General features: G+C 40.8%; 1 protein-coding gene across 7 annotated transcripts in view; it reads right to left on the bottom strand.

Moving 5' to 3' along the window:
• The window catches only part of PIEZO2 (piezo type mechanosensitive ion channel component 2), a 664,674-nt gene that overhangs the window by 85,586 nt on the left and 560,085 nt on the right, over window positions 1-19,003 (bottom strand). For 5 of the 7 annotated variants that reach the window (XM_049901175.1, XM_049901174.1, XM_049901176.1 and 2 more), the window contains 6 exons: window positions 17,650-17,746; window positions 16,605-16,764; window positions 10,217-10,306; window positions 8,603-8,724; window positions 7,424-7,495; window positions 2,933-3,039 (listed from right to left, as the gene is read on the bottom strand). In XM_049901175.1, the coding sequence (XP_049757132.1) occupies window positions 2,933-3,039; window positions 7,424-7,495; window positions 8,603-8,724; window positions 10,217-10,306; window positions 16,605-16,764; window positions 17,650-17,746 (648 nt within the window). Of the gene's footprint in view, window positions 1-1,496; window positions 1,596-2,932; window positions 3,040-7,423; window positions 7,496-8,602; window positions 8,725-10,216; window positions 10,307-16,604; window positions 16,765-17,649; window positions 17,747-19,003 lie in introns of all 7 variants that reach the window. The other 2 variants (XM_049901181.1, XM_049901180.1) reach the window with 2 other exon arrangements.

Here is a 19,003-nt window from a genome sequence, read left to right as displayed (position 1 = left end):
GAACCATATGACAACTCCTTAGTAGTAGGTGAATCCTCTTAGTGAGGATGTTGGAAATACAAATATTTTATAGCTCCAGGAACTTCTGCTGGAGGGTCAGTTTTGCCTCAGTCTGACTGGTACAGGAAAACATTGATAAAGAAGGATGAGGAGGAAATCCTTGTTGAGTAAAGAAAGGGAAGCTTCTTAGGGAAACTTCCCAATTCTTGCTTTGTAGCTGTAAATATTATCCCACCTAGTGGGAAATGGGATTCACTTTACCGAAAAATTTACTACGCAAAAGTACATTTATTCTTTGAGCTTTATTGAAGTGGATATCCTTCACTGAAATAAGTAAGTTCCATCATCTGTCCTGGGCCTTCTTTCTGCTGTTATATAAGGAGATGCTTTGTTTTAAAGATGGGGCATACTTACATTGTAATATTTCATTTAAGTACATTCTTAGATATGAATTGAGGGACTGATGTGGTCATTAAAAAAAGAAAGAGAAAAAGGGCTGTAGGGAGACAGCAACACTGAGTGTTAGCAGTGAGTGTTAACAGTGAGTATTAAACTCCTGGCATTTTAAAAATGGAAGGGACTGGAAATCTCAACTCTGCTCATCAAATATGGGCCAGCAGTCTCACTTCACATGGGAGCTTGAGAAAAATGCAGAATCTCAGTCCCCAACTCGACCTGCTGAATCGGTACCTGCTCTTCAAAAAAATCCACAGGTAAAATGTGAGAAGCACTGGTCTAGCTCACCATCCTAACTATTGGTTTACCACTGGAGGCACATAAGGACAAAATGGATAAGTCCCAGACTGAGTTCAAGAGGAAAAGCTTTCTATAAAATATACGAATAGTAATTAATTTATGATTTTCAGTAATGGATTGCACAGGTACTCAATAATTTGTCGTGCCTTAGATGAATCACCAAATAATTTTTAGTAACTTCTTCAAGAGAACATCACTGAATGGGAGTTAGGAGGTAAACAGGCTGTAAACGGCAAAAGAACTGCCTAGATAGGGGCTTTATCGAATTCAGAATAGTAAACGGAAGGTCCAAATTAGGAAGACTAAATGGAAGTCAAAAAGCAGATGGAGCAAAATGAGCCTTTTATTTGCTTATCCAGAATTTTACCAGCTTTCTGAGAAAAACTATTTTACTTTGACTCATAACTGATGCATGCAACCAGATGTGAGCCTTTTAATACAAGATGGGACTTAGGCAAAGACACCAGAGGACACAGAGTACATGTCTATCTGCATTTTCTCTTCCTATTTTCTGGACATTCGTGGCATCGACTTTAAAACAAGAGTCAGATAATAAAAAAGATTTGGCTTTTAGGAACTCCTTTTGAAAGGTCTGCCTAATTTTTTAAAATTCTTATCTTTCCTTCATTGCACAGTGTATAAGAGCAGGGAAAATGCAGATAGAGGGCAACGGGGGTACGTTTGTCTGAAGTTCATGGAGCAGAGAGCCACACACTACGCGTCAGTAAAACATCAAATACCTTTGCAGCTCTGATTAAATACTGAAGAATAGTTTTGGGAAGTTTAATGACAGACTTTGGCAAGGCTAAAATGGCTGATGCAAACTTCCCAATAGCTCTCTACAAAGAAGGACAAAGCAAGAATAATTAGTAGAAAAAAACAAAAACTAATAATTTAATATATGACGTCTGCGTGAGTTTATCTCTACAATTATACCGACTAGGTTAAGATGTGGCAGTCATCGAAGCTAGGATAAAATGTGCTTTGCCTGTAAGTTAGCAAGAAGGAAAATACCTAATCATTGCACGTAACCCATAAAAAAATGGTGAAGATGTTCGTGTTCTTTCCTTTGCTGTTTGATGAATAATGGTTAGAAATACACCTCATTAGAATAAAAATAAACAAGTGAGTCACTAGTATTGGACAAGGTAGCGGCACACATGCACACAAACGCGCTCATCACGAAACATATACGTAACAATGGGGCCAGTAAGGAAGCAAGAGAGCAAGCTATCTCCGTGATAACGTAGTTCTTCCATTTCATTGGGAGGACGGGGATGGTTGTAACTGACCAATGTGAAAAGACCTGGCCATCATCCTGGCAATGGCCTTAGCATGGGCACAAGCAACATCAAGCTCCCACATCATGTGACTTTGATGGGTGTCATTCTGCGTGCCTTGCAGTTTAACAAGAGGTTACATAGTATAACAAGAGGCTCAACAGTCCTAGGGTGTCTCCTTCATAAAAGACATTTTCATCGCATGGGTAGCTCTAAAGACAAAGCCTCATCTTTAATGTGCATTGATTATATATTCACCAGACAGACTGTATGAGGCTGGTGAGCTACCCAAAAAAAAAAAAAAAAATTTTTTTTTTTTTTTTTTTCAGCTGAGAAAAATACTGCAGGCTCTGAAAAACACTGAAGGCTCTGAAAAGGAGAGGCCGTTAAACTGGAACAATGAAAACTACACTAGATATTTTTATACTTAAATAAATTCTAAAACCTTCAGGAATAATTTGTTTTCTCTCAAAATGAAAGTATTTTAATAAAAATAAAAATTATTTTATCATATATTGAAACATAAGTCCATTCAAGCAGCACAAAGCAATGCCAGAAAAAAGAAGGTTTCTTCTCCCCTCCCCTTGCAACGAGAAAATAGAGGTCCCCCGAGGAAGCTTTGTTTTCTGTTTATAGCATTAGAACACTTGCTGATGTAGGTGAATGAAGACTGGGCGGACCCACAGCTTTCACAGGCCTGTACTGTGGCAGCGCTGAGAGCAAGCAGTACCCCAGGTGAGTCAGAGCTCAGCAATGTCAGATGAGGAGTGCAAGCTTCTGGGAGCTGTCGCACATGTGAATAAGGCAGTAGAGACCCAGACCTGAAATCAAGGTCTGTCAGTAAGAACACCTGGCTGCCTTGCAAAGGACATTATTTTCCCCAGTCCCACAATTACCTGGAACGCTGACCTTCTTGGAGGTTCTTCTTCTTCTTTTTTTAATTCTTCCTCTTCTTCCTCTTCACTATCCGTTTCAAACAAATAATAATCTCCACTTCTGACCACTAAGTGAAACAGAATATCTACTTATTTCTTGAAAGAGATATGAGATAATTGCTGGCTTAGTAATGAAATGACCCCTTAAGCTACACAAATTGTCCACAAAAGGCCACAGCAAGAGATGTTGGTAGTGAGGAAGAAACAAGAGATGAACAGAACTCATTTCAGGCTAACACTATGTAGTGTTGGCATGATTTGGTCCACTGAGTTTGAGGCCTTGTCTAAGCCACATAAGTGAATTAGCCACTATGGCCACTATCTTCTTCCATCTTCTTTATAAATTTTACACAGATAAATCAGATCAACTCTGCAGCAACCAATCTGGTTGCCAAGATGGTCAAAGTAACGGAAACAATGGTGTCAGAGTTCAGCAATTTTGGTTCTTTAGACAAGGCCAAAGTGAAGTGGAAGATTCATCATTGCTCCAATAGGCCCGAGTGGTTACAGGCCAATGACCGGTGACCTAGAATTGGTGTCACCAGCCTCCTACTTCACGTTATATTGTGCAGACTTGGGTTCCCCACAGGTAGCGCAGGGGAGTAACATAGACGGCAATATATTTGAAGGAGGTATAAAAAATAACATATTGCCATGAGCAGGAAATGGGCAGCTAACATTAAAAAATACAAAAAATACAACCGAAATACCACCACCACCACTCTGGTGATTTCTATGCATCGCCACCGGAACAGACGGAGGCACGGCAGACTTGTCCACAGGGTTAGCTCTGTTTGTCTTCTGGTCAACAAGGAGCACCCCATAAAAATAAAACAAAACAAAAAACATTGCCTCTGAGTCAATTCTGACTTATAGCGACCATATAGGACAGAGGAGAACTGCCCCATAGGGTTTCTAAGGCTATAATCTTTATGGAAGCAGACTGCCACATCTTTCTCCCGCAGAGCTGCTGGTGGGTTTGAACCACCGATCTTTCGGTTAGCAGCTGAGAACTTAACCACTGTGCCATCAGGGATCCTCATAGCTTATTTTAGTTGGAGGAGAACTATACTGGCCATAGGACATACAGCACAGACATTACGGACTGTCTTTGCCTCATCTGACATTTCCCTGCGAGAATATTTTGCTTGTGGTAAGACTTTAGAGCAAAGAAAGCTGACATGTCCCGAGATTTGGAGAAATTAAGTCTTTATCAGTTTGATGATGATTTTTTCAGAGAAATGAGACCAAGTATATGCATTTCTGATGCTACAATAACTGCACCATCATTGTAGAAAAACAGATCAATATTTTCAAAACTATATCCAGGTTTTCAAATGCTGAGACATTTTTGGATGACATAATATGATGTCTTAAGTTATCTTTTGGACTCATACATTGTAAGGTAATGGAAAACCTTGGCTTGTTTACAGTTAGCTGCTTGAGTGTTATTAAACCTGGTCAAAAGCAAAAGTACTTTTGCCCATGATTTCAGGTGAATCTGAAGCCTCCATTCATGAAGATGCAGAGTGAATGAATTGGGCCTTATATCCTTGAACAGAAGCATTGTAATTTGTGATTCTTATTTTGAAGAAGGAACCAGGCTCATAGTAACGGGCCCAGGCCTGAGGAAATAAGTGCAATACAACATAAGGTAAGAATAAGCAGAACAAGCCAAAGTCACAGCATTACATTTGACAGTGAGGAAGACCATGAAAGTAATGCCTCATGTAAGCTGAGAGATTCGAAGGAAAGTTACACAGACTCTGTGGTCACATGGTCATTTGGGAAAAACAGAGTATTATAAAACTGAGCATTTTACCCTCATTATAGGTTCTCAAATGAACAATAGCTTAAATTGTATTCAATCATACCTTCTATAACTTATATCCATAGGGACAGAGGGAGCCCAGGCAGTTTTGATTTCAAGCAGTCATAACATTGATTTTTATCATTAAAAGGTCACCAATTTGTGGGTGAATAAGTGGAATTAACACACACACAGAAGGAAGTGTTCCTTTATCACATGTTCCTGAAATAAAACTAGGAAGTTACTAAAGAACATTTTCTTTAGTGTTATCTTTAACGATTATAAGAAAAGTTACTATACATACGTTTGTGACTGCAGATCCATCCTGTCTCTACTCGTGTGCACACATATGTTATGGGTGTCGATGCTATTGCTGAACTACTAAGCAGGAAATTAACTTTTGAAATCCTACCACTTGTATCCCCAGAAGTCTGGTCCTTTATTTCATATATTTAACAAGAAGTGAGGCTTGGCATTGGTTTCGGGAGTACTGAGTTGCTATGGAGACATGCGACTCTGGAATGGAAGGTATCATTGAACAGCAATAATGCAGTCTTATGTGTATACGTAGCATGGAACGGGAGGTGTGTCACCCACGGGCCGTACTAGGATCTTCTCTGTTTACCAACAACAGCAGTAATAGAACAATACCTTTATATTGTCAACAGATTTACACAAAGATATTTCAACTGCACTTATTTTTATACTTAGCATCTCTAAGGAATATCTGTTTGAAAGCCTAAAACTCAACAGATCAGAATCAGGGTGTTTAATACAGTGCTTCCAGGTCTAAAGATAAGCTTTGGTACTCCTCACAATCTAAGAAATAAGCCACGTATTCTTTCCTCATGAGCTTATAAAAGGAAGTAAGCTTTGCAGAGAGATTTTAACACCACCTTCAGAATCTGATTCCAAACTATGAATTACACACATTCCTGCATTATTGCACCATAAGGTATCGTAACAAGGCACATCTAGTTTAATATCAGTTTTCAAGAACTTGATATAATGAGGGTGAAATGAATCAGAAAATTTAAAGTCGATAACCTTCACTGATAGTTCTTTAAATTATTACCAACTCGTAAGATGATTACCAAAGACCATATCCAATTCCTTCCAAAATGCCACGTTTAGGTGAGAAAAGGAAAGACAACCACAATTGCAACAGGATTTTACCCCAGGTGAAATGGCAAAACATTCAATATGACAAAATTTAGAAATGGATAGGTCTCTTTAAACTGGCAAAGGGCCCTTTAAAACAGAAAGACAGGCACAGTTTACTTGTGACTTGATAGAAATCAGCACATGGTGCACTATGTTATTAGGTTGTTGGCACGACTAACAAGCCAACGAACAATGAATAAGATAGTCACAGAATTTCAACTTGAAACTCTGTCTTTTGATTTGGACAAAGAATTAAATGAAACTCACTTCATTTATAACTCATGGACTTTCTGACAATGCTGAAATTCAATATTTGAATTAAATTTAGTTACATTCAAATTTACTGAGCAGATTTCAAATACTGCTTCATTAAATTAGTTTGCTGATTTTAGGAAATTATTTCTTGGGTGAGAGAGGCCAGTATCAGATCTATGTGATCCTAAAAATTAAAAAAAAAATTTTGATACATTTGATTTTCTAGTAGTTCTCAATATTCTTTCTATCAGCAGAGCCCATTATATCAACGTATGACTTTATGGCTCTTGGGTGTCTTTTTTTGGGTGATTCCCTGTCTGATTAGATTCGATACAGATATGGAGATGTAGGCTATAAAAGATTGAGGACATTATAAATCATTCACAAAATAATCATTATTCAGTATTCTAACAAATTTAAAGAGGACTAGAGTGAAATGGCTCATTCTATTACAATGCCATCATTCAACAGTGGGTGACATTTCCTTGGCTGAGAAGAACAAACACAGCCACAAACTTCCGTAAGTGCTAACTCAATGTTAGGATCAGAAGGGAGACACACTGCATTCTAGGTGGCTATCAAGCTCTACTTTTCAAAAAGTGTTCCAATTTTCACTTTCAGTTGGTGATCACTGGGCAGCAGGTGCCTCTGCAGCTGCGACACAGGCCAGGCACTTGAACTCTGAGAGCAGCCTCTGAGCCTTTTGGAAACTGGGGAGGAGGCAGAGCGAGTGAGTAAGTGCCTTTAAGTCACACCCATCGTTCCGAAAACTCCAAATGCAAATAAAATCAAAGCTGTGGGAGGGGGGAGGGAGGCTCAGTGGCATCAGTGCCCAGTGCCTTACAAAGAGGGTCATGAATGCTTTTGAATCCAAGGAGAAGCAAAAACTCATTTTTAATAGACGCTTTTAGCCAGAAACAAGTAAATACCAGCAGAGCTCTAGACCTCAGGATTAGATAATAAACGAATCAATTCTCCTTCCCTTGATGAGGCCAAAAATTTTGCTCAAGAGTTCTTAAGTCACATGTTTAGCTTTCTTTAGCCAGAATCTGTCCACAGAACTCAGAGAACCGTTGGCATCACCATTTCCCACACTCAGACCCCCTATCAAGTCACAAGGATCAAACCATGCACCAAACATACAGTCGTGGGGATGCCTGAATTCTGGTCAAGGATATAAGGGTTAAAGTTGATGAAATTGTAAGAGGATCGCGAAAACGTACTGGAAGCATGATCAACCCAAGGCCGCCACCACTGCTTTTTTTTGCCCTTGGCTTTCTGTTTGTCTGCTTCTCCTAAAATAAAATATGTCCAAATATTAATTCTTACACAGCGAGAAAACAAATTTTGAAAACCACGCTTTAACAACTCAATTGTCAAATCTAGATCAATTGTAAAAGTACATTGAAAAAAATGACATTTTTTCAAGTTTTTTCAAAGAAAGTACATTAGAGGTCAGGAAAAGGAATTATACTGGATCTGTAAAGTATGCATGCATTAACAGGTGATTTCACAATGTAAATACTAATTGTTGTTAAACAGCATGCCACATTTTCACTTTCGTCTTAGTAACTGAAGGCATATAAAGAAGTATAAAAAAGAAGGGATTTCCTGTCAAAAATGCACCTCACAATGAATTTTCTATTGAATTAACTGAAAAGAATCACCCCCCTCAAATTTAACATAATAATTGAGTGGCAGCTAATTTGTTAAAATGCATACATTACAATAACCAGCAAATTTGCTTATAACCATTTTAATAAATGGCTGGGAAATATAAATTCACTGGTGATTGGCAGGTACTATGAATGTACCAAAAAAAAAAAAATTATACATTATTTCTTCATTCTCTTCAAATAGAAAAAACATGCAAACATCTATAAAAAGACCTCTTAAACTCTAATTAGATATAACAAACATATAACTAGACATAATAAATATTCATTCATGTCAGGTTATTAGAACAGGCAATAACTGACTGATACTTTAACTACCAATATTTAGAGGCCACATAAAATATGCATACGTATTTCATTTTTGCATAAAATTTATAACAGATAATAGTAGACTGTATATCTGAAATATCTTCCTTAAAGGAATAAACTAGGCAAAGACATGCTAATTTCTCTCAGAAACAGGTGTCTGTGAAGCAGAAACTAGATTATGTGCATGAGAAAGCTGTCTTACTGAAGGGGAGACACTCCTAAAGTCATTCACTCATTAAATGTGTACTTTGTAAAACAAATAAACTTATCCACAATGGGGAGGTAAAGACAGTTGAGTTAAAAAAGTACATTGCTAACACTGGCAGAATGAAGAGAAACCTTGTCTTACAGCTGTAGCCAACATCATGCTCTATTCACTATCAGAGGACCTGAGGCAGAGACAAAGGTTGGACATACTGTCATCATTATCTTCGGAGAGCTTTTGGGTATCCTGGCCTTCCCCCGACTCCTGGGTCAAGCTCAGCATTCTCTCTTTACCCTTTTTGTACTTCTGTTGCCTGGCCTTGATGCGATCCATCCTATAAAAGCAAACAGCATCGGTAATGCCAAGAACAACATGCAGAGTTATCATAAGGTCAGCACTTCAGCCTTACACTGTTGTTACATATTTAGCTGGAATCATGGACAAAATGGTCAATTACTCAGGAACTGTGAAAGAGTTGCTTATCAGCAACAAGGATCTCCTTGCTTTTTTTTTTTTTTTTAAAGAAATATCCATCTTAATTGGCAGTACACAGGTACTAGTCTTAATAATGTGATCAATAGTAACTGCCATGCTAAAGTTCAATATGTCCACTCACATTTCATATCCTAGCCATTCTGAACATGGCATATTTTTGAAAAATAAGTCCTTTATCTTCTCAAAACTTCAGCTAAGTGAAGCATGATAACAGGTCTCACTTGTGAAAAATTAGGAACGTGCTCTAAATGTGGGTCCACATGTCTTATTCCTCTGCAGCTCATTCAGACAGCTAGAAATGCAACAGTCACCCCATTTTGCACTGGCATTGTATTCCTTTATAGGACTTACTGGTTTGATTACGAAGATAACCATGTCACTGAATAGTTCAGTGTATCCTAGCAAACATTTCTGTATGGGGAAAAGCTGGTAAATAGGGTCAGGATGGAATGAAGATGCAAATTTCAGGAGTTTGCCTGGTGGTTTGAGGGGGTGTCTCCATTTGCTCAGAGAAAGTGGCTACGTTCTGAATTCTATGAGTCCCAAACATATGAAGTGCTACTAATCCTCAGAAGGTCCATTCCCAACTGAAAATTTCATTCCGAGAAAATGCTTTTCAAAGCACTAATCAAAAAAAAGAAAAGAAAAGAAAAATGAATTCTCCTCAAATCTTCTGGGTGGAGTCAGCCCATTACTTGACCAGAATGGTGTAGGGAAAATAAGTCTTGATCTGAATATAGGGAAATACAGATCATGTTCCTAGTTCTACCTCAAGTTAGTTGCCAACTATGTCATCTAATGCCACGGGTCCTCAGTTTCTTCCCTAAGAGACTGGATTCTATTTCCTTCCAAAGCTAGGACTCTACGTTTTTTTCCCCTTAACCCACAGATGTAATGACATTTCCTCCAAGTGCTTGGCACTGGGCAAACCCCTGTCTTATTTATTAACTCATTTAATCTTTACAAAAACCCAGGAGGTAGCATTGTCAGCCCTAATTGAAAAACAGGTAACTGACATTCAGAAAATTTAATTGACTTGCTCAAAGTCCCAAAGTCAGCAATTAAGCCAGTATTTGGATGCCAGTCTTCTTCTGAGTCTGCTTACCTTTCCACCAAATTGCAGCTATCTTTCTTTTAAACTACATTCATTTTCAGGCTCACAGGTATAAACAATTGGCCTGACACAAGAGCAAATACCTGGGGAATAGTGAAAGCTGACACAAACAGATTTGTCTCGGGGTTGAGGCTCCCCAAGAGCTGAGACCAGCTAAATGTGGTCATTTGAACCAGAAAATAAAAGGAAGGAGAATGAGAGTGAAATACATTCTTACTGTCTCTTCAGCTGGTCCATGGACTTTTTCTCTTCCTCAATTCTTGCCTTTACAGCCTTTACAATTGTGGCCTGGAAAAGTTCAGCTCCTCTAAAGGAAAATTGGAAACAGAACAAATCAGCATTTTTATTGTGTTGTTCACCTTCCCTTGAAAATGATTCCTCAGGGTTAGAAAACACAGCATCTCTCTTCTGGAAGTTTACTGAAGTTTCCTGGCTGGGAGTTGGAGTCGCCACGGCCCAGTCCAGAAGCTCCTTCCTAGGGGGTGGAAAAGGCACAGACTTCCACCTGGGAGTTAGTGGGCTTCTCACAACCCTGTGAGATCAGTGAAAAGAAGGCAGGTTGTTTTCCAAGATATGAAAGGCCATGCACCTCTTCAAATTGTCCCCCAAATCTTATTCTTCAGCGAGGTGTCACTCACCTAACCTTACTGTGCTTACTACGAGGGAGGACTCTACAAGCAGGAGCGAGTTGTTTGGTTTTCCACTCACTGAGCAGGGGAGGGTGTGGAGTGGACCTGGGGCTTCCTGAAGGAAGTACGGACAGTTCCTGCTCATCAATGGGACTTCCAGTCCCTGCCTCCCTGACTTTCTTCCTCCTGCCTCCCGCTCCCTCTCTTCTTCCTCACTTTCCAAGCCAACTTGACATCCCATCAATCTCCTCAGCCCCTCTTAATTTCCTCAACTCTGTCCCATTATCATCTGGTCACATCTCCTTGGCAAGTCCCCAGACTGTGGGGACCTGACGGTGTGCCTCCCCTGTTGGAGTATGGCTGCTGGCAGCTGCTGAGAAAAACGCAAATGCAGATGGGCAGCTCGCTGTCCCCTGAACCCTCCACACCACTGGGAAATTCTCCTGCTTCTCTATAGCAGCTACTTCAAACTCCTTCCAAGTGTGTCAAATTTCAAAGTGGCTTTTCACTCCTAACAAATGTTCCAGCTTTCAGCTTCCCAGAGATAATATGTCTTGAGGCAACAACTCCCACAACTTCCTGCTGCTGCCCCACTGACACCTTCCCTCCAGTGACAGAGTTAGGGAGTTGGGGAGGAGGTGCTGCTCTGCCCTTGCAGCCTGCTCTGGGAGCAGGGCCTGTACCCTCCCACAGCCCAAACCATGCCTTCCCTTCGTTTAGTCCTCTCTTTCTGCATTTTCAACCTTGCTATTGCTACTGAATCCTCCTCATTAGCATGTAGTCATGCTCAAATCTTGCTAATCCTAGAAACGGGAAAAGAAAAGATGGCCACCCCACATTTTCTATATGTGTGGGCTTATACCGCTGCCCCCTCACAGTCCAGTTTCTGGCCATCACTGTCTCCAAGTCTCTACCTCTGCCTTCCTCTCGGCTCCCTCCTATTTGGCTTTGACATAAACCAAAAAAAAAAAAAAAACCCGTTCCCGTCGAGTCGATTCCGACTCATGTCGATCCTGTAGGACAGAATAGAACTGCCCCACAGAGTTTCCAAGGAGCACCTGGTGGATTCGAACTGCAGACCTTTTGGTTAGCAGCTGTAGCACTTAAGCACTGTGCCACCAGGGTTTCCGGCTTTGACATATGAGGTCACGAATTTCAGCGTTCAAGTTTCAGTCTTGCTTATAGAACACATCTATTGAGCTACCTCTTTGAAACAACCTTCCACAGGCCTCTAAGGCACCATGCTTTCCTATTTTCCTTTTTCACTCAGGCTTCCATGTCTCCTTTGCAACCTCCTTCTCTGTCCGTGTCTTGCATGTGAAAGTTCCCAGGCCTCTTTTCCCATTCTTCGTCTTGTCTCTGGCAACTCCAATCACTCAACTGCTTCAACTCCATCTATGTAAAATCATCCTCAAACTTATTCTTGCCTGCAGACCTGTATGCTCAACGGCCTGGTGGGCTTCCCAACTTGTTGAGTTTCACGTGCCCATGAGATCTACAAGGAGCCAGGAGCCCTGGTGGTTCAGTGGTTAATTGCTTGGCTGCTAACCGAAACGTTGCAGGTTTGAACCCCCCAGCAGCTCCATTGGACAAAGATGTGGCAGTTGGCGTCCTTAAAAATTTATAGCCTTGGAAACCCCTTGTGGCAGTTTTGCCCTGTCCTATAGGGCTGCTATGAGTCATAATCAACTTGATGGCAATGGATTTTTTCTAATGGGATGAGAACTACAACTTCACAGTTGTTGCCTGTCTTTTCTCCCAGGCTTCAGCTCCTTAGGGTCTCCATACCTGGGACTGGTACCACCATTTGCTTAAGCCAGAATCCTGGGCATGCTATCCTCTGCCTTTCCCTTCCCATCACCACCTTTCCTCCTTCCAATCAACTGTCCCGTTTTTCCAATTCTACATCTTAAATATCTTTCTAATTTATCCCATCTTTGTCCTAGGCACTATCTCTCTCCTGGGTCATCACAGCAGCTACCTCAATGGTCCCTCTGCAGACAGTCCTGCTCACATCCAATCTCTTGGCCACAGCACAAGCACAGTGATCTTTCTACAATGCAAATGACTCCCTTGTTTGAACACATCAATTCTCCATTTAACTTAGTATCTTGTCTGTTGGATCACCTTTTTTTTTTTTAAATAATTTTTATCGTGCTTTAAGTGAAAGTTTACAAATCAAGTCAGTCTCTCACACAAAAACTTATATACACCTTGCTACACACTCCCAATTACTCTCCCCCAATGAGACAGCCCGCTCTCTCCCTCCACTCCCTCTTTTGGTGCCCATTTCGCCAGCTTCTAACCCCCTCTACCCTCTCATCTCCCCTCCAGGCAGGAGATGCTAACATAGGCTCAAGTGTCCACCTGATCCAAGAAGCTCACTCCTCACCAGCATCCCTCTCCAACCCATTGTCCAGTCCAATCCATGTCTGAAGAGTTGGCTTCGGGAATGGCTTCTGTCCTGGGCCAACAGAAGGTCAGGGGGCCATGACCACCAGGTTCCTTCTAGTCTCAGCCAGACCATTAAGTCTGGACTTTTTATGAGGATTTGGGGTCTGCATCCCACTGTTCTCCTGCTCCCTCAGGGGTTCTCTGTTGTGTTCCCCGTCAGGGCAGTCATCGGTTGTAGCCGGGCACCATCTAGCTCTTCTGGTCTCAGGATGACGTAGTCTCTGGTTCCTGTGGCCCTTTCTGTCTCTTGGGCTAGTAATTACCTTGCGTCTTTGGTGTTCATTCTCCTTTGATCCAGGTGGGTTGAGACTCATTGATGCATCTTAGATGGCTGCTTGCTAGTGTTTAAGACCCCAGATGCCACTCTTCAAAGTGGGATGCAGAATGTTTTCTTAATAGATTTTATTATGCCAATTGACCTAAGTCTAAACATCCCCTGAAACCATAGTCCCCAAACCCCTGCCCCTGCTACATTGGCCTTCGAAGCATTCAGTTTATTCAGGAAACTTCTTTGCTTTTGGTTTAGTCCAGTTGTGCTGACATCCCCTGTATTGTGTGTTGTCTTTCCTTTCACCTAAAGTAGTTCTTATCTACTATCTAATTAGTGAATGTCCCTCTCCCACCCTGCCTCCCTCCCCCCTCTCGTAACCACAAAAGAATGTTTTCTTCTCAGTTTTAACTATTTCTCAAGTTCTTATAAAAGTGGTCTTATACAATATATGTCCTTTTGCAACTGCCTAATTTTACTCAGCATAATGCCTTCCAGGTTCCTCCATGTTATGAAATGTTTCACAGATTCATCACTGTTCTGTGTGACTATGCCATAATTTATTTATCCATTCATCCCTCGATGGGCACCTTGGCTGCTTCCATCTTTTTGCTATTGTAAACAGTGCTGCAATAAACATGGGTGTGCATATATCTCTTTGTGTAAAGACTCTTATTTCTCTAGGATATATTCCGAGGAATGGGATTGCTGGGTCATATGGTAGTTCTATTTCTAGCTTTTAAAGGAAGAGCCAAATCGATTTCCAAAGTGGGTGTACCATTTTACATTCCAACCAGCAATGTATAAGTGTTCCAATCTCTCCACAGCCTCTCCAACACTTATCATTTTGTGTTTTTTTGGATTAATGCCAGCCTTGCTGGAGTGAGATGGAATCTCATTGTAGTTTTGATTTGCATTTCTCTAATGGCTAATGATTGTGAGCATTTCCACATGTATCTGTTAGCTACCTGAATGTCTTCTTTAGTGAAGTGTCTATTCATATCTTTTGCCCATTTTTTAATTGGGTTATTTGCCTTTTTGTAGTTGGGTTTTTGCAGTATCATGTAGATTTTAGAGATCAGCGGCTGATCGGAAATGTCATAGCTAAAAAGTTTTTCCCAGTCTGTAGGTAGTCTTTTTACTCTTTTGGTGAAGACTTTGGAAGAGCGTAGGTGATTGATTTTTAGGAGCTCCCAGTTATCTAGTTTTCCTTCTGCATTCTTAATAATGTTTTGTATACAGTTTATGCCATGTATTAGGGCTCCTAACGTTGTCCCTATTTTTTCTTCCATGATCTCTATCGTTTTAGATTTTGTATTTAGGTCTTTGATCCATTTTGAGTTAGTTTTTGTGCATGGAGTGAGGTTTGGGTCTTGTTTCATTTTTTTGCAGATGGATATCCAGTTATGCCAGCACCATTTGTTAAAAAGACTGTCTTTTGTTGGATCACTTTTAATGTCATAGCATGGCGTATCAGGTCCCTGAGTGTCTGGCCTCTTCTGGTGACCTTGCCAGCTTGCCTCTTCCTACTGACTATCCTGACTTCAAACCTCTGTGTTCTAGCCATTCTGAGCTCCCTACCATTCCTCAGGGAGAACATAGCTTGGTAACTTCACTCATGCTGTTTGCCCTATCTCCTCCTCTGACTACATCTTATTCACCCTTCAAATTACAGCTTAGGATGGAGGCCAAGTCCACTGCAGTTGGTTGTATGTCCTTGCTATGCTCCCCTGGTTCCCTGACTGTTTCCTTCTGTCATACTAGTCACACTTACTGTAATTACTTGTCTATCTGTTTACTTTCCCACTGGTCTGGAAGCTCTAGGAGGGAAGGGGCAGTGAGGGCATGAATGAATGAGTGAATTGCATTCTTTAGCAGCTCCATGTGAGTTCAGTGCTTATGAAGGCATTTCTTTACTTGGACAAATATGAGCTGTTCTCTGAACCAAAACCATCACTCTTGCTATAACATGAAGCACATGCTTTCTAAATGCCTGTGACAGTTTTGGGGAAAAGATATCAGCTTAGTATTACGTACCGGAACTCTAAGGATCAAATGTCTTATGGAAGGTAAAAAAGATGCATTTACAAAACACCAGCTGCTATGTACAAGTGATATTATACTCAGCTCTGAAAATAAAGTCCTGAGTATTAGAAAAGCAATTATAGTGGTAAATTCCAGGGTCAATATAGTGCATAAAATCAAGTCACCACCCAGCAATAGAGGGGGGCCACAAGTCTTTGTGGATCCAATGTAGGCCCCTTTTGCATATTTGGCTCTAAGTAGCTAACAAAGGTTAGGAACTGCCCCTATATGAAAACTTTTGAAATGAACATTCTCTTCCTCCTGGCAGGAAAGAACCAGGTTCTAGGGAACTGGTGGTATACACACAAAATGAGAGGATGCTAGCAGTTTCATAGGACACAACCTGAAGTGTCTCAGCTTATTTAGCATTTTTAATGAGCTGGGATGTAGGCAAGGTCAGCCTCTCTGAAATGCGCAGAACAGAGAGCCCACACACATGGGCAATGAACTCATATCACAATAGTGTTCTCCTTAATACCTATTCCTCTTCTCAGCCTTTATTCCTAAACCCACAAGATCAGGGGAAAACTGGGAAAAGGCTGGAGTCTAAAGGAAAAGAAGATAGTAATGCCAGTTGTTCCAGTGGCCCACAGAAGAAGAAAATCAGGAGCTTAGGGGAAAAAGACTAGAAGGAAGGTAAGAGTAAGAAAATAAATAAGAAGAGTTTAAAATAAGGTTGGAACAACATGCTACTTCTTTAACTTCTCCATTTAGCTCAATACCTGGAAAATAGCAGATAATTACATTTCTTTCCATTTTCAGGAGTTCCTTCTTAAAATGGAGGTAGGGATGGGGACGGTGGACTGAACTCTGACTGACGTGGCCTATGGTACCGCTAGGACTGAAGCCAGAATGAACTCTTCCAGTGATGTGTGCTGTACAGAGAGGGCTCTAGCCCAGTGTGTCTTTGGATCTGGAAAAATACACCTTCCAGAGTATCCCAATTCCTTGTAAACTGTGGCATGGCTCCATAGATTTTCTTGTTACTATTCTACATTAGGTTTTAAAAGCCTTACCCTAAAGCCTTCTTGGATCAGTTTTCCTGGAAGATGATTCTCAGTAACAATAAGATTAGGGTTATACGAGTAAGCTCAGATAGAAAGTAGAGGGAAATTTACTTTCAGACAGGTTTCCTAAGAGAAACCACTTGATCCCATGGCCTGACCTACCTCGATGCCAGGATCTGCGAGGCCTTTATGTCAGCCACGACATGTAGGAAATAGTAACTCATAAACACCCTTCTTTGCAGCAGGAGGAAGGCAAAACATATGCTGTCCCAGATAATTCCTGCCTCCCCACTGGGCAGTTTACATGATGAGTCATCATCAGCTAGGGCAACAAAGTAGAAAAAACAAATTAAAACCAACATCCATTTCAACCGTTATTCTATAAAATCTATGCTACAGTCAGTCTGAGGAAATCGCATAAGCATAAGAATACAACTCTGAAGCATTTGCTTATTTATGAGTTGATTTATTATAAATAAGACTGCATACTTCAGATCCAGAATCAGTATTAATTCATAAAGTTGATCACAAGTGACATCTTGACAGTGGAGGGAACAGAAGGGCCTTTTTGCCAAGGAGGACTCTTAAGTATTTCCTCCCTCAGGGAGAGGGAAACTTTCTTTTCCCTCAACAAGAATCTTGAAGAAATGATGTCTGTACATCCCAGTACCACAGGAAATAATATTGTAGGCACACATGAAGACCATGTGTGATGTCATCCTGGGTTCTGGTACGACAGGTACGAGTGGTGGAAATGTAACTTCTGCCTCCGATCAGGTGGGAGTCTAAGTCGAGTAACCCTCATGCTCCTCCCAATTGTTTTTGTGACTTTGAAGATCCCCAAACCTCCTGAGGAGAGAAGGGTCTGGAAGTCAGAGTTGCCTGGATGACCAAAGATTCCAACTTCAGCAACTACAGAAGTTTACGTGGGCTCCTGTAACCTTCCTGCTTGTAACTCAGAAAGCTCAGGGAGTTACTGCAGCACCATACCTAATCTCCAGACCTGCCAAGTTTGGGCAATGTCTAGAAGATAACCAAAGATACCTAGAGTGCAGGTGACAGACGCACAGCCTCCGTCTAGAGACAGGATGGACCTTTGGTTTTATCTCTCTTTTTAAATGTGAATTTGTCCAATTTCTAGATTAGGGCAATAAAACTGTTCTTCCTTTCCTCCCCTTCCATGCCCAAATTTGTTTTTCATACTTACGCATTTTGTAGCCTTTGACTGTGCAGGCCAAGCTGAATGCTTGGATCAACCAGCAACTGTTGTGAACCAAGTTCTCAATGTATCCGCATGCTCCGATCTGAAAAACAGGCAGAAGACCAATACTGATACTCTGCGCCCAGGAAAAAACGTTAGTGTGTTGTGATCCCAGCATATGTAAGAATTCACAAAGCCTCAGCCCCTAAAAATTCAGTCACTGTGAGGTCACACATTATACGCCTTAGGAGCACCTCAATTTTCTGGGGGAAGTTAAACCCAATGAGTAAAGGAAGGTCCCTTGGTGTAATGCTTTCTGCATTTGGAAGCAACTTTCTTTTCAAAGTGGAAATCTTGGGCTGTCATAGGAACAAGCTAAACTTTGGGTAGTAAATGGGTGAGCACTGAACCCCAGGACTTTGATTTTGGTAGAGTTATTTTCTCATAAGTCAAAATCAAACCTATGTTGTTCACCATGAGAAAATCAAAAATATAAGCTGAATTGGAGCAAAGTATATGCTTTGAGCCTTTTTTGGACAATTCTCTGGGCAAAGGAATCACCTCTGTTAATTGGCATTTGGTTGTCTGATAACAACAAACTTCTTAGAGTTAAGTTCAAATTCTGAGGGAATGGGGTTTAAATGAAACATTAATCATTACAAGCCAGAGCACAAGGTGATGGCTAAATTGCACAATTTTCTGGGAACATGTGAGTTAGAAGAATAATTAGGATTTGCTGCTAAACTAGTGGTAACCCAGGCATGGGTTCCCTAGCCCATGGGAACATGCTTCCTAAACTAAGATTCCCACCCTGCCCTACCATGCCTGTGTTTCTGTTCTCTGTGTTAGGAACTTTCCCCTTTTTTCTCTCTCTGGAGTCTCTTAAATATATTTTTCAAGTCTCTGATGGGTTCAAACAGTATCTCCTCTAGGAAGCCTGTTCCCAACTTATTTAGGTACAATCTTAGGCACTCTTTTTTTTCTGGTTTTCCTAAAATGTTGCGATAATTAGCATTGACAGACTGTATTATAATTATTTATCACTAGGTCTATCTTCCCTTCTAGAATGTGAATTCCTGGAGGGTAGTACCCAAGTACTATTTCTCTCTAGTTCTCTTAGATATAAAACAGTTGCAAACAATATGTCTATACTATAGGTTTACAAAATGAACAAATGAATGAGTTGACTTTGTATTCAGACATTTCACAGGTGGTAAAGATCAGCCTCAGGCAGCAGGTCCCTTAACCTCAGACTGGCTTTAGAGTAAACTGGCATTCTGTTGCCCTGTCTCATACCTTCTCCAACAACTCTCAGTACTAACCTTAAAGTAAAAAATTTTGATGGGGTAAAGGTGCTTAA

Source organism: Elephas maximus, chromosome 11 (genome assembly GCF_024166365.1).
Source record: "Elephas maximus indicus isolate mEleMax1 chromosome 11, mEleMax1 primary haplotype, whole genome shotgun sequence".
Lineage (NCBI taxonomy): Eukaryota > Metazoa > Chordata > Mammalia > Proboscidea > Elephantidae > Elephas > Elephas maximus.
This window is presented reverse-complemented; position numbering and strand designations above follow the sequence as displayed.